This window comes from Nuphar pumila, chromosome 10 (assembly GCF_984573655.1).
Source record: "Nuphar pumila chromosome 10, dmNupPumi1.hap1.1, whole genome shotgun sequence".
In the NCBI taxonomy this organism is placed as follows: Eukaryota; Viridiplantae; Streptophyta; class Magnoliopsida; order Nymphaeales; family Nymphaeaceae; genus Nuphar; species Nuphar pumila.
The window spans coordinates 105,078,630-105,091,893 of record NC_143258.1 but is presented as its reverse complement, the minus strand read 5'-3'; the positions used below and the strand labels follow the sequence as shown (position 1 = coordinate 105,091,893).

General features: G+C 42.5%; 1 protein-coding gene across 2 annotated transcripts; it reads right to left on the bottom strand.

The window, feature by feature from the left end:
- Window positions 1–8,289: 8,289 nt before the first annotated feature.
- On the bottom strand, window positions 8,290–11,771 carry LOC149827758 (protein LONGIFOLIA 2-like). Of its 2 annotated transcripts, none has more exons than XM_090018240.1 (4): window positions 11,436–11,771; window positions 10,001–11,344; window positions 9,177–9,357; window positions 8,290–9,055 (listed from the first exon to the last, which is right to left on the bottom strand). In XM_090018240.1, the coding sequence occupies exons 1-4, from the start codon at window positions 11,619–11,621 to the stop codon at window positions 8,451–8,453; spliced, it is 2,316 nt and encodes a 771-aa protein (XP_089874366.1). In that variant the 5' UTR covers window positions 11,622–11,771; the 3' UTR covers window positions 8,290–8,450. The 2 variants fall into 2 exon arrangements, with proteins under 2 accessions (XP_089874366.1, XP_089874367.1); XM_090018241.1 differs by having other exon boundaries at window positions 9,177–9,348.
- Between the last annotated feature and the right edge of the window lie 1,493 nt (window positions 11,772–13,264).

Here is a 13,264-nt window from a genome sequence, read left to right as displayed (position 1 = left end):
CCGACAGGAGATGAGCATGGTTTATAACCCACAAAGGACGTCCCTTGCCACAATGTGGAACCCATAAGCAGGAAGAGCTCAATGGTTTTACCAGCAAGCATCCTGTGATTAAGTGTGTGTTGCCCTTGTCCTAGCCAAAATACAAATATTTGGAACCACGCAAAACATGACCAAGTTCATGAACAACAAAGTGCCAAATTAACCTGGTCATGTTTTTATATGATGCCAAACGTGCTACAACCAGAATTTTCTTGCATTAGAGTTATCTAACTAGTAGGAAGGTCAAACAATTTATAAGAAACTTATATTTGGGCCACCAATAATTTTGAAGTTCATGATTTTTGAAATTCCTACTGATAGCAGAAAAGTTGGAAGTTCTTGGAAATTCTATGATTTCGTTAGAGGCCATATCAATATTTATTAGAATTTTTTCTCAATATTTTCAGTTGTATCAACATGTATTTCAAATAAAAATGTACCTGAAACTTTTTAAGTCTTCACATACCTGCATCAGTATCTCTTACTTGTACTGGAACTCGTACCCCATTTTTGGTAAATATGGTTGATATTGTTTCTCCCTTGGTAAAAAAAAATCAATTTTAGTAAGTATCATAATCATCAAATAAGAAAGGTTTTGGATTTATTCAAATGAATGATTTGAATACTTGATTGGCCCAGTTGATGAATTGGACCGTTCAATTCATAGACGTAGATCTGAATCCTATGAATAGGATATTTCCAATACAAGGGAAAAAGTTTGTAATGAATGGAATGACTGGAGCAGATGGGCTGGGCCAAAGACCCATCCATGAGGCACCCTTAATACTGTTTTGGATCTTGGGTAGGCTGGCCCAGGTCTAGCTGTGGTCCACTGACCAAGTAGAACCAAAGGATATTATACATGTCAATGGATGCGGTTAGATAATCGGTACGAGTTTCTTAAAAGTTGATAATGTACTTACAAATTAAAATAAAATATATGTAATCAGTCATTATTGTATAATAATAAATTATAATATTTAAAAGCCTTAACGATCATGCTTTCATAAAATGAAATTGTTGCTAGTATGCATAAATGTTAGTAGAAACAAACTTGAAATTTATTTATAATGAAATAAAAACATGCTTGTGTAAGATGGTAAGTGTTTCCCAAGTAATTGAGACGAGTTTTTTAAACGAAAAATGATAATCCTGTATGACAAAAAAATGATGTGTTTTTCAAAATGTCTTATAATTTTTAAAAACTGCTCAATGTCCAAAATTCATAATTTTTTGGCATTAAAAAATATTTTTACCCTTAGCACAAACACACTTTCTCCTAATATCTCAAATATAAGAACATGCAAACTTTCTCTCAAATATGAGAATATGTTAATTTCCTATCAAATATGTGACTTTTCTGGTATAAGTTGAAAAGGTCCCCAAAATGTACACACTTTTTTTAACTAAATACTTTTGCATCTGCGAATATTTTGACCTTCGCATACAAATGCCCTCACACGTCTGCGAACATCCTGCTTGTGTTTTTTATGCCATTTTAGTAAAAAAAAGGTTCACACATTTTGAGGACCTTTACAACTGCCAAGTTTCTCAAAAGTTTTTTTCTTTTTTTACTTTTACTGTCCCTTTTGCAAATACCAGACAAGAAATCTTTGGTCTAACATGCTGTGACATTAAATACATTGTGACACTCACAACAACCGTGAGTTGCAAAGGTCCTCAAAATGTGTGAACCTCTTTTCACTAAAATCCCATAAGGCGTACATGCTGCAGAAAATTTACAAACCTGCCACGACATTGACAAATATGAAAGTATTTAATAAAAAAGAGGTTCACACATTATGAGAACATTCACAAATATGAAAAAAAATTATATATTTAAGAAAAATGGCATATTCTAATATTTGGAAGGAAATTCACACACATATATATATATATATAAAGGAAATTTACTTTTGTAAAAGATTAAAATGCCCTTTCACAGCAAAAAATTTACAAAATTGGGCATGGGGGATTTGGAAAAAACGTGTCACTTTTGCCTTATTTTTTATTTTTTAAAACATTTGATACTTATTATTATGGTTTGTGAGACGAGCTTCATACCAGTATTTGACACTGGTTAGCATGATACGTGTTATGCTATGGTGTGTCAAGTACCAATGCAGCCATGATATGAATAATATTGCTCAATAAAATACCAAAGTGGATGCTTGAATCATTCCTTACTAGAAGGAAAAGGCTTTCTTATATTTATCATTCTTGTCTACTTAGTATCAAAAGTAGGGGTGGCAAAATCTGACACGACCCGCCAACCCGCTTCTTAACCGGGTTCGGGTTTGGCTTAAATGGGTTCGTGTCGTGAACGGGCCGACCCGCCTAACTCATTTATTAAACGGGTCGGGTTCGTATTAGGGGTATGCCAACCCTCCAACCCGGTTGACCCGTTTAATAAACGGGTTAGGTAGGCAGGTCAACCCATTTATCCGACCCACCAACCCATTTACCCGACCCCGACCCACCCGTCAACTCGTTTACTCGAACCCGACCCGCCAACCCGTTTACCCGAACCCAATCCGCCAACCCGTTTACCTGACCCAACCCGTTTATTAAACGGGTTAACCGTGTTGTGTCGGGTTACCCGTTTAATAAATGGGTCGGGTTGGTGTTTGCCACAGCCGACCTGTTTATTAAACGGGTCGGGTTCATGTTGAGGTATGCTGACCCGCCAACCCGACCCGATTGCCACCCCTAATCAACAGTAGGCCGTCAGGTTTATGATTTAGGTTACTTATGATTTACGGACCCAAGGACCCAAAATAAAAGTTGAATGGGCTTGGCCTTACAAGAACCAGGTAGCTCGAGCCTGGCCCGAACACGATAAAAATCAAGCCTGGATTATGCCAGGCCTGGGTTTGAGTTGGGGTTGTTGAACCCTTACCTAGGGTCAGCCCAGCCTGGCCCGATGGCCACCCAAGTGTATACCTAATGACTGGAGGCATCATTCACACCGCACCCACCAGCCAGCCTGGCCCGGTTAAGTGACATAGCTAAGTGCCATAGCCAATTTCAGAGTTCAGGCCCCACATAAAATGCTGTCATATGATTGCCTATGGCACTTAGCAATGCCACATAGCCAGACTACCTTCACCAACGGAGGCTCTGCGTGGTTGGTAGGACCTGTCAGTGCACGTCTCCTTGTGGTGGGACGTTGCAGATTCAAAACACAATGGTATGTTGAGTAATTAAGTTGGGCCCTACTTAAAATATATGATCAAAGTTCATCATATCTATGTTGGTGGTTAAAACATAGAATTTCATAAATTTTGCCCCACTTCACATTCACTGAAACATACACTAAAGGCAAACATGTATCACTAAAGTTTCTGATATTAAAATTGGGAAAATTGGGCACCATACATATAAGGTGATTGGACCACTACCCAACTGGTTTCAATGCCAGAATGGTCCACCTTTGTCCTTTCCATGTTTAGTAACTACTGAGATCCAGAAATCGTGCATATATATATATATATATATATATATATATATATATATATATATATATATATATATATATATATATATATGACAATTTAAAGCTTTCAATTAGGGTTTAGATGTTTCTTGAGGGGCAAGCCCACTGAGTTTTAGGAAAACAGTGTCCCTAAGTATGGTAGGCGAAGCCAGTGTGGGTAGGTCTCTGTTCCTGGGGTGTAAATATATATATAAAAAAAGGTTTAGATGCCCCAGGTCCAGGCCCTCCCTTTGGACACACCATTTTGGGATGAGTTGGGTCCAACTAATCAGATCCATGTTTGTCTGAGACCGAGTTGGATCCAACACAACCTCTAATAGCTTCTAGTGTTAGGTTTGGGCTCCACCAAGCCACTCTATATGGTTGCAAACGGATTGGATCAGTTCTGAATCTAGACTGAACAAACACTGCCAACTTTTTATGAGTGGGTCCGGTTACAGATTCGGAACCAACTTGGAACGCATGGTTGATCGGCAGAAAATGAGTGAACTATATAGACTTACCTATATAATATACATAACAGGTCGAGTTGGACTCGTTTCTAACCTGGATCTTACCATATATATTTGTCAGAGCCCGACCCTGGATCTGACTGATTCTCACACTGATTGTTCTAAAACCGACCCATTTATAAAGTGGACCTCATTATTGGGCCGACTGTATTGACCTGAATTATGTTCAGTTGGGTCAGAATCGGGTAAAGATCTGACTGGTTTTAAAAGCCTAAGCCACAGGCCCAACTGAGTTGCTTGTGCACGGTTCCCCACCTAACTCTCCCGGCTGCTCATTGTGCTCGATCTTGATTGGATCTTCACTGTGGCTGATCCAATCCATTATCCATCTAGGACCAAACAATTATACTCTTACATACAATGATATCAGATTGGGTTTAAAGCCTGGATCACCTACAGCCCTACGTACCTCCACCTATGAAAAAGTTAACACATATGTGTTCAATGTGCAACTTGTGCTGATAGAGACTTCAAGGGGATCAGTTCACTCTCCTTTGTCTGATTCTGATGGATATGGACCTGACTAAGGGTGTCTCATTGGGCCTATCATCTTAGGTTGGATAGGATCCAAGTCACAATATAAATTTTGCCCATTTTAACAATATCAAACCCGGTTGGTCCCAGAAAGATTGCTTAAAATGTGAAACACAGACTCAGATCCAGCTGCAATGAGTTTAAAGGGATGCCCACATATTGGGAAAATCTTGCAAAAAAAAAATCTCATGGTATTAGAAAAACTGTTTTTTTTTTGGAAAAATCTCAGGAAAACATAAATATATACAAAAATTTAGAATATATAAATATATAAAAATATGAAGAAAAACATGAATAAATAAATAAATAAATAAGTGGTAGGGGTCTGCCTAACCTCAGCTTTCCAATCCAAGAAATAAAAACAAGTGATTTACATGGTTTTTTTAATAGGATAAGTTGTGAATCATGCAATTGGGACATGTAAGTTTTTGGAGGGCTTGAAAAATAAATGGTCCCCATGATATGTCAAAACTTCATGAATAAAAAAGAAGAAGTGTACATACATTGAAAAAGCAAGATCCAATCTCTGATCCATAGAAAATTATGCATGTTTGAATACATTTATGTGGTCAGATTAAGTAGTTACAACTTGCACTTATGACTGTTAGATCAGTTGACTTAGGTTTAATATGACCAATTTGGATGTTGGTGCTGTCTAATTTGGATTCCCATGAAAGTCTGTCATGTGCCATTCCCTACGGCCAAGGGGTAAGCCCACAGAGTTTTATGTTGCCTGGACAGTGATTGTAGTTACAGCAGGCAGAGCCAGCGCGGTTAGGTCTATGATCCTCGAGGCGGTTTTTTCATGTAAATATCAAAAAATAAGATAAAAGTATGTCATTGTTCCATGTCCCTAAGAAGGTTCCCCGTCTAGGAAAAAAAAATCAGGTGGATAAAAGTAATAACCAAAAATTTATAGTTTTTTGTGTAAATACCCCATAATTTAAGCTGTTTTTGTAAATCCTTTTTTGTGTCCATAATTTGCCTCATTTTTGTTTGTTTGTATGGTGTTCTTACATTTTCTGTCTGGCCTAGTAAAGAGTAATAAATAAATACAAATCAAAAATACCTTTTTTGGATATTTCCAAAATGAGACATCCCTTGGTGTTGGCCTTCTTGGTTTCTTTGGTGCACATGAAAATATGAACTTGGCACCAGCCAGGATCCTTACTGGCTTCAACTGCCTTCTTCTTAGCTGTATTATTGTGCTCTCATTTACTTCCTCACAACCCAAACAGAGGTCCTCTTGAAGGTAGATTGCCTTTTCATTGGGTTTTATAAGTTCAGGATAACTGAAAGGGTCACTGCATTGGTGCATCAGTACCTTAGGTTTAAGGGTTTTCAATCTGACCTTTTGTTGGAGGAGTGTGGAGCCTGATTCTTAATTTTTGCAGATCTTTATATTTAAAGAGGATAGTTTTATAATTTTTACTCTTATATAGGTTGCCATAGACTCCTTGTATTTAAAGAGGGCAATCCACATTTTGTCATTGTAAGTGTGTGTATCTCAATCTAATAGAGGATCTCAGTGCGGCCGTGAACGTAGGCAACTCTTGCCGAACAACATAAAATTTTTGTTTTTTGTGTGGTTAATTTCTCTCTTCTTCCTGTTTTTGTTTCTTCGAACTATCGATAGTGTTGAGTCGTTCCCCAACACCTTCTATTTTGAATATGTGATGTTATTTTCATATACATATTTCAAAATAGAATTTGAATGATCTTTGGATCTGATCTGGATTGGGCTCTTTTTAGATTCCAATCAACCTTTTCTGTCACTTCCTATTTGGATTCGGATTAAATCCTATGGGTTTGTGCTTTTAAAACATTTAAACCTGATATGTACAAGGTTAACATTTGGTCATCGCTACCTGTTGGTCCAATTAAGCTAGAAATCATAGTTGCAGATTATAATCTTACCTCATAGATGTATTCAGCATGGTTAAAATGCTAGGGATCCGCTCTTGAATGATGATTTTTTATTGAAAAAACATGATTTTATGAGTCAAGAAAATGTTACACGTTTGATGGTTGATTTTTGAAGCCTTATAGAATCTTGCCTATGTAATCACGATCAAATGATCTAAGATTTGATTCTCACTAATCAAACCATACAGATTGTATAAGTAAAGTTGGTCTCATAAAAATCTATTAAGAAAATGAAGAAAAAACATTTGAACAGCATGGCGACCTCTCTCTCTCTCTCTCTCTCTATATATATATATATATATATATATATATATGGTGATTTTGTACCATCATACATACCGTGGTACACACTCCTATTTGCATAGATCTAGCTACCAAATGGTAAATCTAACTGTACAAATATGTTTTGCATAGTTTATTTACCATATTAGAAGGTTTTATCATGTCTAGTATACCATAAGATTCTATTTTTAAGTCACTGAAAACCACCCATTCATAATTCATAAAAATAAAGGTGGTTTACAAATTGTATAAAATATCTTTTTTCAGTTAACTTGAACACTTAAAAATAATAAATAGTGCATGCTAGAATTTGCTTTTGGAGCTTAAATCTATATAAAACAAGTGTGAGCTATGGTGGTTTAGTAGGAGTACAAGGGTGGTTAGAGATGGCAGTGGACTGAGGCAGATAAGGGGGGGGGGGGGGGGGGCAAGGTCTCAACCACTGGCTCGTTTCAAAATTCTGCCCTCCATCCATGCCTTCATCCCCACACGGGTTTTGATTTTAACCTTCATCTCTGTTTCATGTCTTCCATCCCTTGTTCAAACGGGGCAAGGTGGTGTCCACTTTCTCCCTGGTCTACTGCCATTCCTAAACAAGAAGGTTGAACCATCCAAGGGTTGACCATGCTGACTAGAAGAAGGTGAGCTTAATGGTGGTTGAACTTTCGTGTTCTCTCACCCTGCCTTGCCTTGTTCCTGATACCCATTAGTAAAACAATTAAAATACTCTTCAACGGTTCGACCTCCTTCTTTAGGGATGGTAGTGGATCGGAAGAAAATGGGGTCTCACCCTGTCTCCCGCATCCGCTCCGGTCAACTGTCATCCCTACGTACATGTGTGATTAAGAATAAATTTAATTATAATTATACATTATCCCTAAATTTTTTAATTAAAATGGTCATGAAGGGTGGTTCGCCTACATCATTTATGTGAAAAAGAAGTGTCCAGTATAGTCACACATCTGGAGCTCGTACTTGTTTGACTAGAGAAAGCATGACACTGACCATGGATGGGCTTTGTTTAACAAATGGGGGACCTAAGTGGGTCACCCTCCTTATTAACATGAAATGAGCAGCACTTTGCTTGATAAAATACTAATGATGTCAAGCTGTGGGGTCATTCATCTGAGCAGCAACATACACTTTTACATGACTATTAGAAGTGAGGCTTCAGTGAGCTTACCGGCACCACACACACACACAAATGTGTGGTATGCATGCACACACGTGCACACACACACAAACAAACAAATGTCTGTGCTCATGCTTGCACACGTGTGCACAAACACACACACACACACACTTAGGTCGGGTAGAGTGCCCCTATCTTAACCAGTGGAGTTGACATTGGACTTGGCCTAATGCAACCAGACCTGGTCCGACTGGCAACAACCCTTATCTGGTTGCTTGAGAGCATGTTATACCATTTTTATATCTGGTACATAACGTTATTTTATACCATTTTTAATAAAATTGTGAGCGGTTGATTTTTCACCAATGTTAGAAATCGAATCATGTGATGTGATAAAACCTTCTAATAGTCACGTAAAAAACCAAATTTCTGTATTTGCAGATTAGTAAACTGAACCCACTGCTCAAAGCGCCGAGCCGAGGGTGAAGGGAGGTCAGGCCATGGCTGAGTTTAAGTTGGGCAAGGGTTGCTAGCTAAAAGTAAGCTGCCTTTTAATGGCCCTCTGCTTCCCGCCAGTATCAAAAGCCAGTTGCCCGATGGTCTCCACAACGAGATCCTTGAATATCAGCCGTTCGATGTCCAGCACGGTGCCCGCCATCTCTACCGGGCACTCCGCCCAGCCGTCACCGGAGACGGCATCGGCCAGGTCCTTCAGGATCACCCCGCTCACGACATCGCACAAGTCCTCGGCCGCTACAAGCCGCCGGATTCGAAGGAACTCTGCCCAGATCTGCCGGAGCAGCCGCCTCCCGGCGACTAAATCCGGCAGATGCCGCCGCTTCCGATGCGCGATCTCCATCACCGTGTCGAAAACCAGTCTACGGTGGATCCGCTGGTGGTACGGGTCGCCCGGATTCCGCCGCGACTCGAGGAGCGAGAACACGGCGGCGGAGGAGCCCTTTCCGATGGCCTGGGTGCTGCTCTGCAGGATACCGGAGGCGAGCACGACGTCCGATACGTAACGGAACTCGTCCGAGTCGGCCTCGCCGATCTCGCCGGCGGAGAAGGCGGAGTTGAGGAGCGATTCCTTCCATTGCTGATCGAATCCCTCATCGTTCTCGAAGAACTGGTCGGCTGAAAAGAATCCAAACGAAGAGAAAGGAAAGATCAGAAAAAAAAAGCTCTAGAATTCGAGATTCCAAGGGGAAAACTAGGATATTCTTCGGCTTCTGATTTTTTTTTCCCGGAAATTTACCTCCGAAGACGATGGATCTCTTCGTAACCGGAAAGGGAGAGCTATCCTCGTTGTGGACGAGGTCGAGGACGGAGACGGGGCTCGGCTGCTCGTTGATTTCGGCGACGCACCGATCCAGAACGGTTCTTCCTTGGCTGAACTCATCCTTACTAAGAGTCGACAATCTCTTCGCCTGACAATTCTTCAGAAAAAGTTTAGATTTCGAATCGCCGGAGTTCTGGAAGAACACATGAAGAAAGCAAGAAAAAAAAGAAGAGATCGTGTCTCAAAACCGGCAAATTCAAGCTTAGATTTTGCCAAATCGGACTTTTAGACGTTCCCGCGTTGTTTTCCGGTACCGAAATTCGAATTTCGGGGTCTCAAATCGGTGAACTAGCTCTTGGCTATTTGGAACCAAAGAAGACGCGACTTTTCTCGAGGGAAAAATTCGAAATTTTGGTTGCATTCGTGCTCGGATTTATTTGAGACGAAGAAGTATTGCAGTTTTTCATCTTCGAAACTTAGATTTTTTAGAAATAAATCAGCAGAAAGAAAAAAAATTGCAAAGAATTGGAGCTTTTGATCAACGCGTCGAGATGGAGTGTCGCATTCTTCTTTCCTCTCGAAATCCGGAAATCCAGATTTAGTGTTCTAGGCGGTAGAAACGTGGAAATGTGAAATTATCCAAAACAACATTTTTCAAGAAAATCTGATCAATATCTTCAAATTCCGGTAAAATTTTATCCGAGGCTCTCAATTCAGGTATCCAAACGCAGATTGCGCAATCTCTTCCACGTTTCTCAATTCTCAGATTAAATATCCAGATCAGGATTCGAGAAACTTACCTCAGGATCGATAGAGGAAGACGTTCTCCTGCTGCTCTTCGAGACGGCGGGCGTCTCGTACTCCTTCGCGGGAATTTCCACCGGAAAGAGCTCTCTGTCGATCCTCTTCCCGTTCCTCGGCGACTTGATGCTACCGGTCTCCGCTGCCGCACGTCTCCCCGTGGCTACTCTTGGTGGCGACGGCGGCATTTGCCTTGGTGAATTCGTCTGAGAGTCTCTCCCGCGGCCGGGGCTCTTGGGCGGCGCCACCGGCGGAGTCCGGACATTCCGCACGCACCGATCGTTAACCATCGGTGGTGCGGGAGCTGGCTGGCTCTTCCTCAGCTTCCTCGGCGGCGGCATCCGGCCGTTCGCTCCCTTGAACGTCATTGGGCTCTCTGCTCCACCGCTTCGGCGCACCGGACGTGGCGGTGAAGTCGGCGTAGGCCTAACGCGACTAAGCGGCTTCACGATCGGAGATTCTGCCTTTACCAGTTTCCGGTACCCGAGGATGAAATTCCGGCAATTCCGACCGGGGGATTTTGCAGAGTGCAGCAGCCCCGTGAATTGCAGAGCGTCAAGGATCTGCTTCAGCGTCTCGAGGTCCTTCCCGGGATCGTCAATCCCTCTCATCCTCAGCCTTCGCTCAACCTCTCCGTAGAGATTGCTGGGAGGCCGCCCGTCCGGGAAGATCTCCGCCGATTCGAAGACATTTCTATGATGGAATCGACGCGACTCCCTCGCCTGAGGTCGCGAGGCCTTCCTGCCGATGAACTCCGCGCTCGCCGTGCCGTTCTGGCGCTGCCGCCTCTCCTGCGAGTCTGCCTCCGCCGGCTGGAGGAGCTCCCGATAGGCCCGGGACTCTGAGGCCGAGCAGCGGAGCTCAGCCCGGCGGAAGGTGTCCGGGTCGCAGACGGCGGCGGATGAATCCGAGAGCGCGTCGAGGCCCATCAGCCGGGCAACAACGCTGGGCGAGCGGCGCTGCCTCTCGCCGTCCTCCGACCCGTCACCGGAGACGTCAGGCCGGACGGGACTCGTGCGGATCTCCCATGGGAAGAAGCCACCCGAGGGCCCCACGGTGGCCGCCCGGCTGTCGAGCGACAGCCTCGAGGCCTCCCGGAGGCGCCGCGAGGACCGGAACCCCTGCTTGATATCCAAGTGCTTCGTGTCATCCGGCGTCTCCTCCACCGCAGCCAGTGGCTTCTCCGGAGTCTTGGAGGCATCCCGGAAGACGGAATCGCGGACGATGTCCCTTATGTCGAGCGAGGACCTCGGCTTCTCGCGGCATACCACGACGGGTGCTCGGGCGTTCTCCGGCGTGAACGCCGGAGATTGGCTGCCGACAGACACCACCGTCTTTTCTTCCTGCATTTCATTGAACAACAATACAAAAAACAAAAACCAATGAGACGGCAGGCAGAGAGAGAGAGAGAGAGAGAGAAAGAGAGAGCACCACCTGAACGGAGCCAGAGGTTGGGGGCCCAGCCGGCGACTGACCCATGAAGGGGAGTCGTTTGGCAGAGCAAACTAGCTTCCCACCGAGGAATTGGCTGCGATAGAACATCTGGAGGAAGCTGGCCATGCAACCCATCTGCCTCTCCGCCTTCGGCTCATCCGACCCATGAACTATTTCCGGTGCCATCCTCCTCCTTTCCGGCGAGTCCTCCGACCACCTCTCAAACGACACACATCTGAATCAAAAGCAACGAATCCAGAGAGAGAGAGACCGTTTCTTCTTCCTCTGTTTTATAACGGCCTCCGCTTAGTTGGAATGCTCACACTGTTTTCTTTGGTGAGAGTTTTTAAAGCCGAACGGGGAGTTCAAAAAGGAAGGGATCTTTCCTCTCGATCATTGACCAGCAGAGGTTATAATGACTAAAAAGTGCAAGTGTATCCATTTCTCTCTCTATTTTTTTTAAACAATTCATGATCTCATCTTGGTTTCTTAATCCATTTAATCGTTGATTACGCAACAAATAATAAATTACATAACCGTCCCTTCCAATTTTTTGGTCAAGCCCAAATTCCATAAAAAAAATGGCTCTAGAATCTGGATTATCGCCACAAAATCCTTAGTTTGCTTTCTTTTCTTAGGAAAATGCATTAACAAACATGAATGGTCACATGAGCAGTGCCAACGGATTTACATTTGGCATGGTGATGCAACAAAAATGGATACACACTGTCATTGTTGGATTTGCACGATTGAGAGAGTAATTATATTTTTGTCTGGCATGAGTAGTTAGTGCACATCACCTTGTGTTGGGACGTTTCAAGTTCCAACCCTAAACGGTATGGTTGTATAACTGGTAGCGGTCTGCCTAACCCCCAGCTTTCTTTGTTTAAAAAAGAATGATAAAAGAAAAAGAAAAGGACATAGGGGTGCGTTTGAACGCCGTGGATCTCGAAAGATAATCAAGACGTGGATCAAGCCATTAAGCCCACGCCTTGCTCTGACTCCCTCTCAAACAGGAGATCTGACCTTCCCCCAAAATTCTCGGATCTTTTATTCTAATCTAGGGGCAGGGTCAGATTAGAGATTTGTAGCCACTAATCAAGGTTTGTTGGATCTCGTGTTCTAGTTAGGGATGCAAACGGTTCGGATCCGAAACAGCTAAATGCATGGAGATTCAGATCGAAATCAGATTCCAAAACAACTACAAATCGCGAAACCTTCATCCTGGATCCGACCCATTTGCATCCCTAAATACATGGGGATGCCAAGATCCATAGTTTACAAATTGCAGGATCTCAAATCTAGTAGCTATGGATTTGAGATTATCACTTTAGTGAGAGTAAAAAGGGAGATGGGGATCTGAGAACCATGGATCTTGGAGATCTCTGAGCATATCCCTCGAGTGTGACATTTGAAGGTATCAAACACCCCCTAAGTTTTGCATGGCATATGAACAAGTCTGCAGCTCACTCAAAATCTTGTGATAAATTGCAAAAGTGACAAAAGATGAAACTAAAAAATTAAAACCAATTTTTTTTTTTATGAAAGAAAAAATTTAAAAATTAATTTCTAGCATTTTATGAAAAAATATCGCCCAACCAATTTCTTGCATCTTTTCAAATTTTTTTAAAAAATACAGATATTTGTCAATATGTTCAATGCACCATCAATGCCCCTGGTAACATGCCTGCAAAAGAAACAATTCCATTTGACATACAACGGTGATTATGGGGATCGACCATGGCAACCACGAAGTGGACCCGGATCAAACCCGGAACTCTAGTGTGATGTGGTCCACTTTATAGACTCACATAAGGATAGGGTCAGCT